Source organism: Lytechinus variegatus, chromosome 6, assembly GCF_018143015.1.
Source record: "Lytechinus variegatus isolate NC3 chromosome 6, Lvar_3.0, whole genome shotgun sequence".
NCBI classification, from domain to species: domain Eukaryota; kingdom Metazoa; phylum Echinodermata; class Echinoidea; order Temnopleuroida; family Toxopneustidae; genus Lytechinus; species Lytechinus variegatus.
In genome coordinates, this window is record NC_054745.1 from 36,779,165 (window position 1) to 36,787,436 (window position 8,272).

Consider the following 8,272-nt stretch of genomic DNA (forward strand, 5'->3'; position numbering starts at 1 on the left):
AACCTTCGGAATTACGAAGCTTCGGAATTACGAAGCTTCGGAATTACGAAATGTAACCGATACATGTAATGATAAGCATAAGAGAGAATTGAGATGAATGAGGGAAATTGGTCTCTGACCATCGTGATCATTGTGAATGTTGGGCTACAAAACATGCATGCCGTAACTGACTGCGGGACCATACAGCCAGCCAACGTTTCCCCTTTTCTGCACTAAACAGTCACTATACGATTAATGTGATATTGGACAAGTCATGCAAGTTTTATAATTTCATCATGTTCATCTTTTATGTAATTGATGATCCTGATAATTCCTTCACTGTGTCGGTTTTGTAAGTGAACTATATCAAGGACTCATCATTTTCTATATGGTTTTTACTGTTTTTATTGTATATGTCAATCTTATGCTCCCGTTGCTATCACCTCTGATTTTTTTATCGCTGTACGACGTTGTGTGCATTCCAGTACACCCCAGTAGGCCTACACTTCGTGTAGAATGAAAGTTCACATATCGGATACAAAAGTTTACGTGAATGACCGCTATTTCAAACGCCTACAGGTCGTTTTCGTCAGCTTGGCAAAAGTGATGTACATGTTATGTTGCTAATTTATAACAAAATGCCACGGTAAAAATCTAATCGGCGCGGATAGAACGGATGCTAATAATGTTAAAAAAACAAAGTATTGTTGTTTGCAGAAATCCTTTTGTTTTGGGACAAATCGCCGGGAAGGGAAAGAAGAGGGAAGAGCTCGTGGAATCGTTTGCTCTCGCTTCTTTCTCGTAGAGTTTGCGTGCAAATCTCTGTCAACCGTGGACAGTGTGCAGCGGTCTCGCTGTAATCGATTCACCGTGGTGACCTCATTTTATTACTTGTTTGCGTAATGACGATTTCGCGTGATTTTACTACACTGTTAATCGACACAACTTCCGATATCAAATTGCTGTTATTCGATCGAATTAGGTATAATGTATCTAGGAATTGTAGTAAGAGGTTTTTAGGGAGTCTTCGTAGGTCTTGGACGTAGTACTTGTTGACCAAAATTCAACTCAACACAATGACTACTCACGTTCGTCCACTGGTGAAATACGTTTGGATGTTTTTAGAATGCTGAAATACATTTCATTACAACGTGCAGCGCCAGAGCGAGTGAATCGCATGACACATACTTTTCTTTTTATTTAGTTCTCTCCACTTTCCTTTACATTTTCTTCTTTTCCCATTTTTAAATTCATACTTGAGCAATCATAGGAAGACACGACGACTTCGTTTCTGTTATTCTAATATGTATGATGCTTTATTGAACATGGTACTCACTACATGAACGAAAATATATGCATCTCTTCTTTCATTTGAATTAAATTTCAACATTCATAATGCACACAAGACTGAGTTAGAACAATGAAAGTGGTGTTTCAAAATGTCAATTTGCACGTCGAGCAAGTTTCGAGTTTGAGTTAGTTTTTCTGGCTTTAAATTTTGTCTATTGGGAAAACAAAATTCATAAATTAAATATCATTATTTTTTCTTCTTTCAAATGGGACATCATCATTAATTATGAGGACGCATGGTAAAGCAAGTAGCCTAAAACACGCTCGATTACTACTTATTCGACGGATCGTTGAAAAGAAAGCAACGCACAGTGGGATATAACGGTGAATGCTGTTAGAGCCGGGAAAGGAAAATCATGTGCTGATTTCATTTATTTAGAATGACACTGATAGCATTTTTTTCGGGCTGGATTCTATGGCAATATATGAGTTCAATGTTGAAAAAGTAGTAATTTTGATCATTTTGTATTTCAAACTGATGCTTGATGTTTAAGAAAACTGAATCTTTCATTCAACTAAACCTGTCAAAGCTATTATGCATTTATATTATTTTTTAACTAATTATTATAATTGCTCCGGACAATTGCTCTGTCGACACTTGCTCCGCCGATATTTGCTTCGCCGAGATCCAAATTTCTTCTCATTGAGTTTTATCTCTTTTTGTTACCCTGGACCTACTTGTCGTGGAAATAATTAGGGCTCCCGTTGCATGAGTTGCTTTTATAGTGCAACGAGGGCTTAAATTACGAAACAACATTCACTAGCAGGGGGAATTGAATAAGCAACGAGAGGTCATGGAAGGTTAGTGCCATTGATTGAGATTGAGTAGGATGCCATGTCAAGTTTGTATATGGTTTATTACAAGTGAGAATGATTGACCGATATCCAATTGATTGTTGTAGCGTTATTTGTAACCCCTTGGAGATATATACGAAGAGTATATGATGCGTCCATTTGTTGACCGCATGAGGTTGCTTATTGAATATCTTGTTGATTGTGCTTGATTATTGACTATCCATTCCGATGGCTGGCTCGAACGCTGTTGTTTATTGATCATTAACTTGTTGTCTTTGATTATTGAATTGGCTGGGTAGTCGAGCCTGAAAACTAACTTTTGAACTGAGGGCTTATGGCTTGGCTACAGAATTACTGATTATTATCGGTAGCTTGGACATCAGCTGTCCAGGGAAAGCGGTGGCTTAATAATTGAAAGTAGAGGGCACCGGTGCGCGGCCCTCTGTTCTGCCATTTTGGGTCGCCGTTGAGGAGGCAGAATATGAGACAAACTCTTGCCGTAGTCATGGTGTCGGGGTTACTTTGGTTCTTGTAAGGGTGGCCCGTAATTTATCATATGAATTGAAGGATATCTTAGCTATGATATTTGTTTTCCGAATAGACAGCATTAAAAACCTAAAAAATTAGTCATGCATGCAGAGTTGCATCGTTATGCACCGTTGAGATGGGCTTTAGATGAAAGAAAAAAATTCATGAAGCAAATCCATGGTCATGATAGCAACAAATTACACTAAATCTCGGTAAAAAAAAATCTAGGACGCACTGTATATTAACGTATCGCGTTATTTTTCATTCAGATATATTCGGCAAGAAGATCTCGGAATCATTGACTGTGGGACAATGTCGTGAGAAGCTGAGACACAGGTACCTGGATAAACTGTGTAAAATTCAAATGAGGCCCTGGGATAAATCAAATTACGCTGAGCTCAAAGATTTGCATACGGTTGTAACAATGATGAGGAAAGACTCGAGTGGAAGAGATACAAAAAAGAAAGAAGAACTTGAGGGATCTGTTGATAAGATATTTTCTACCAAAGTAAACGGGAGACTACCATCTCGAATCCTTATATCAGCTCCAGCTGGAGTAGGGAAGACAACAGCTGTTGCAAAGATGGCGTATGACTGGGCCCAAGAAGAAAAGGAATCGGCATTGGAGCAGTTGCCACTACTATTTGTGGTTAAATTTCGCAACACAGGCCAAAGGACATCGATTGGGGAAGCCATCAAAACTCAGCTTTTAAGCGACGTCCATGATCTCACACCGGACGGTATAGAGAGTTTCATCCGTGAAAATCAAGAGATCTGTCACATCATACTTGACGGACTGGATGAATATGCCGGTATTTCTTCACTGAACAATATTGTCAGCGTCATTCGATGTGATGAGTTTCCACAATGTCGCGTGCTTATAACAACACGCCCTCATCTAGAAAGCTACTTCAATCAAGATGACCTTCCGAGGGTATACACTAAAATGTGGATAGAGGGATTTTCATTGGAGAGTTCCAGAGAGTACATCGATAGATTCTTCACACTGTCCTCGAGCGATCAAAAGAGGGATGAGCTGAAAGAATACCTCAACGACCAACCCCTCATCGATGAACTTGTAAAAACACCCCTCTTTTGTCTTATGATCTGCCACCTGTGGAGTGAAGATCAACTAGGTAGTGATGTCAGTACCCAAACAGATTTGTTTGACAACGTGAATAAGTTTTTAATGTACCATGCAAATACTCGCTCTGGATTAACATTCACTCACAAAAACTTAAATGAAATGGTTGAAGAAATTGGCAGAGTTGCGCTCTACGGGCTACTCGATGATTCAAAAAAACTCATCTTCACACCCCGAGATTTTCGTAGAGTCCCTCGTATCCTTGATAAGGCATGCGAGCTCGGAATAGTATCCAAGACGACAGTGCCAATCACAAGCCTTCCACAGTCGGACGAGACCACTTCCACCCAAATTGAATTTTATCACAAATTAGCACAAGAACATTCGGCGGGAAAATTCATCGCTACTGAAACATGGCGCTTACTATTATGCTTAAGAGTATCTAAGTTGGACCGAATATTGTGGAAGATTAATTCAAACATTGGAGACTATGAACAACTCATCCGATTTGCTGCTGGCACAAACAGGCATCTAGGAATACGAATAATGGAGGCACTCCTTAGTAACGAGCATTTGGAAGAGAACGAACGGTATCGCATTCTGCTTGACTGTTCATCAGAGTCCAAGGATAGTAGAGGAAATATGTCTTCGATGGTTCAAAGATGCGTCACTGCACAAAGTATCATTCTTAAGTCACCAACTATGTATACTGTCGTTGGGCTTGAAAAGCTTCCAAAGCAACTGCAACGTGAGGTATCTAAAGTCAAATTATACATTCCTCTTTTCAACAAAGAAAAAAAAATGAATGTCATTTAATTTCACTTTTCCTTTTCCCTTAACTCTTTGCACGCTGAATATGATTTTCGGGAAATAATAATGAAATCGTTTTCATGCTTTTTTCTTTAATTTAAAATTTTCATATTGCACCATTGATAGTTACTATTATCATATAGATATTATGCAAGAAGTATTGCCTTTATTAGTTCATCTAAATTTAAAGTAGGGGGGGAAACTAATCATTGTGATTGTTGAATTTAATTATACGAATGTGCAAGATTGCAGCATCAGAGCAAAAAGGGTTAATACTACCATGTTCATCATGTATGTTCTTCTCACTCTCCCCTGATACTAGGTAAGAACGATGAGGTTCGTGGAGTCTGTGCTTCCGGCTGACGTGACCAGACGAATGTGGTCCTGTCTCAAATTATTCCCCAGTTTAAATACCATAAACATCACAGACTCTTCTCTTAGTTTCCCATCATCTCTTCCTAAGCTCTCGTCATTTACTAATCTGTCAGCCGATAAAATGACGCCTAGCTGTTACCAAAATGTACTCTCGTCTCTACCTAATGCAAGGGACCTTAATGTATCAATCGCTATCGAAGATACGAGCAACACTTTCGAGATAACAACCGATACCAAGCGTATGAAACAAATTGTATATCGTCAACACGATATCAACACGATCAATGTGACACTTCAACAATGCGTGTCACAGTCATTGGGTGAAGTCAATTTGGGATTGAAATCTGGAGGGCTTGCCCTTCTATTTGGGGAACAATCTCGGAATCAGCACCTACTATCTGTTTCTGGTGATATGGGCAGATACGGAGAAATCCTGGTTGACCTGTTTGTCAAGACGACAAAACTTCCCTACTTGAATTCTCCGTAAGTATTTTTTTCTCTTATTAACAAAACCAGATCAACTTTCTTTTCTCGCCTACCCCTTTCCTGATCTACATTAATTGTCCAATTCAGATCTTAGTTTGCTCCATGCGTGAAATGTAGCCAAACAGACTGAGAGAAAGCTTCTGTGGTTGTCGTGGACTCTCTTTATGTATTTCTATTTTGTTCAGTATTCCTTTTCGTTTGTTTTTTTAACAGATATAGATATTGTTTTTGATAAAGTCGTTGTTTCATCCTTAAGATATAATTATGAAGGGCTAGCATGCAAAAGGGACTAAATCAATTTTCTATCATTTGGCATTTTCTTGCATGTTTTGATGGACATTCACCATGTTCATCAAACTGATTATAATCCAACTTCCAACATTTTCAAGAATTTTGTTAAATATTGACCTGAAATATACGTTTTCATGCAAAAGTGATATAATCTTCCTTTGCCCAATCTTCATAAAACGCTGTCTTTTCATATTTCACCCAAATCAATGTTTCCTTTCAGAAAGCATTTCCTTTGCTTAAAATCATGATTATACGTTTAAAAAATGCCAGTTAAAAAGATGTTTCACACTGTTCTCATTTTATATGAATTTTTTTATACACTTTTGGATATAGTCCCTTTGCATTAAAAGTCAAGAGTGGTAATTGATCTCTAAAACATGTAAAAGGTTTTATATTAATATGATAGTCCCTCTCCCTCTCTCTTCGATTACCCTTCCTATTGCCATTTAAGATATTGGAAAAGGTTTACTGGTCTGTTATTACTTACATGTATAGGTTTTGCCTGACATAGCAACAACCTGAAATCACGTGGAGCGGCTCTAGGGTCTCGCCTGCATTACGCAATATGATAGAGCAGCAGTGCCGCCTTTGAAAACAGTTAATGAATAATCATTTACAGAGGAAAAAAATGATTTGATAATAAAATACTATATCCATATCCATTGAACCAAAATGACCTTTGACCATGATCATGTGACCTAAAACATGTGCAAAAATCATTCATACTTGATTATGAATTATGATTTTAATGAGCAAGATCAATTAACTTTGTATGTTATGATGCAAATACAACACATATTCCCAACACGACCAGACTTCATTAACCTTTAAATGACCTTTGATCTTAGCCAAGTTCCTGAAACGCACACAGGGTATTAAGGGGTACATTGCTGCTCTTTTGTCCAAGTTTCATGAACTAGATCCATAAACTTATAAGGTTATGATGACTTTACCTAAAAAAACACATGACCAAAGTTTGTTGACCCCAATTGACCTTTTACCTTAATTATGTGACCTGAATCTCGCACGGGATTTTCAGTGATACACCTTTAACTATATGTCTAAGTTTTATGAACTAGGGCTATATACTTTTGTAGTTATGACAACATTTCAAAAATTTAACCTTGGTTAACATTTCAATATTGATTTCCCCGACATGGTCTAAGTTCATAGACACTAAATGACTTTTGACCTTAGTCATGTGCCCTATAACCCAAGCAGGATATTCAATAATACTTGGTTGACCTTATGTTCAAGTTTCATGAACTAGGTCTGTATATTTTTTAAGTTATGATGACATTTAGGAAAACCCGAAACCGCCGATGAGGACTGCATCGGCATCGTACAGAACATCATTAGCGAGAAATTCGGGATCAATCCACGCATCGAACGCGCTCATCGCGACGGTAAGCCATCAACCGACCCAAATCATCCCCGACACATATTATTTAAGCTTCTATCTTTCCGCGATAAAGTAGCCATAATGAAGTCGGCGCGATCCACACTGGCCAACGAAAGCTACTTCGTAGTCGATGACCTTACCAAGGAAGATCTTGCAGAAAAGCGAAGATATTCTCAGGAAGTAAAACGACTCTACCAGCAGGGAACTAAGCTAAAGTTCACGGCCGGAAAATGGCGACATAGGAATGGAACCACCTTTGATTTTACGCAGACGTGTCAAGCAGAAGCCGAGTTGTAAACATATATATATATCTCATAATTTTGTTCACATGAGAATTGACTAAAAATTTTCTTTGTATATATTTTTCAGTCTCAGACTAAAAGTTAATGAGATAATGATTTTCGTGACCAATTATCTAATGAATATAAAAAATCGTATGTTTACACTGGTCTGACAGCAAAACTATAGTGGTTTTGTTTGTATAATTTGATAATTACTCAGAAGTTACTTCTACTTGTTTTTCCTCTCGTGTCATGATCTGGAAAAAAAATTATCATTCCATACTCTGTAAAATCAAATGCATCTTCCATTGTCGAATGTTGTACATAATTCTAGATTTCTAGATATTAATTTTTCCTTTTGCAAATGAAAATTGTTAGGCTCTGAGGCCTCTCGAGTACATGGCAAGTTGATTCATTTAGGATATTTCGTGTGTACAGTACAATGTATATACGGCGAGGTTGTTGTTTTCATTTTTGTTGTAACACGGAGAGGTACCTACACCATATTTGATTGTAATTTTGTTTTTCTTTTTGTGCACTCACAGCACAATCTGTGTCTGCAGCTGTTTCTGCTTAACTTGTTCTATGTTCTTCTACCCTTCTTTTCTTCTCTATCCCTGTACTGATACCCTTTTCTCTGGCATGCTTAGATTTCTTGTAAATTGTATCGCAAACTCTCGAACTGTTTGTTCTCTGGGTACATCAATTATTTTTAAACACAATACTGATATTGTTATACGAAGGCATTGTCGTACCTTATTCAGGCAGCTTACATCTCACTCAGGTTCAGTTATGCCCGCGATATTTGTTGTCAACCTTGTATTTGAATGAGTAGTACTGTATTGATGCCCAATAATAATTATGCCCTATTACGTAATCAAATCTACTGTC

General features: G+C 37.8%; 1 protein-coding gene across 1 annotated transcript; it reads left to right on the plus strand.

Moving 5' to 3' along the window:
• Positions 1–2,930: 2,930 nt before the first annotated feature.
• On the plus strand, positions 2,931–7,397 carry LOC121417788. The gene is made up of 4 exons (XM_041611524.1): positions 2,931–4,489; positions 4,869–5,404; positions 6,032–6,057; positions 7,003–7,397. The coding sequence occupies exons 1-4, from the start codon at positions 3,017–3,019 to the stop codon at positions 7,395–7,397; spliced, it is 2,430 nt and encodes an 809-aa protein (XP_041467458.1). The 5' UTR covers positions 2,931–3,016.
• Positions 7,398–8,272: the final 875 nt, after the last annotated feature.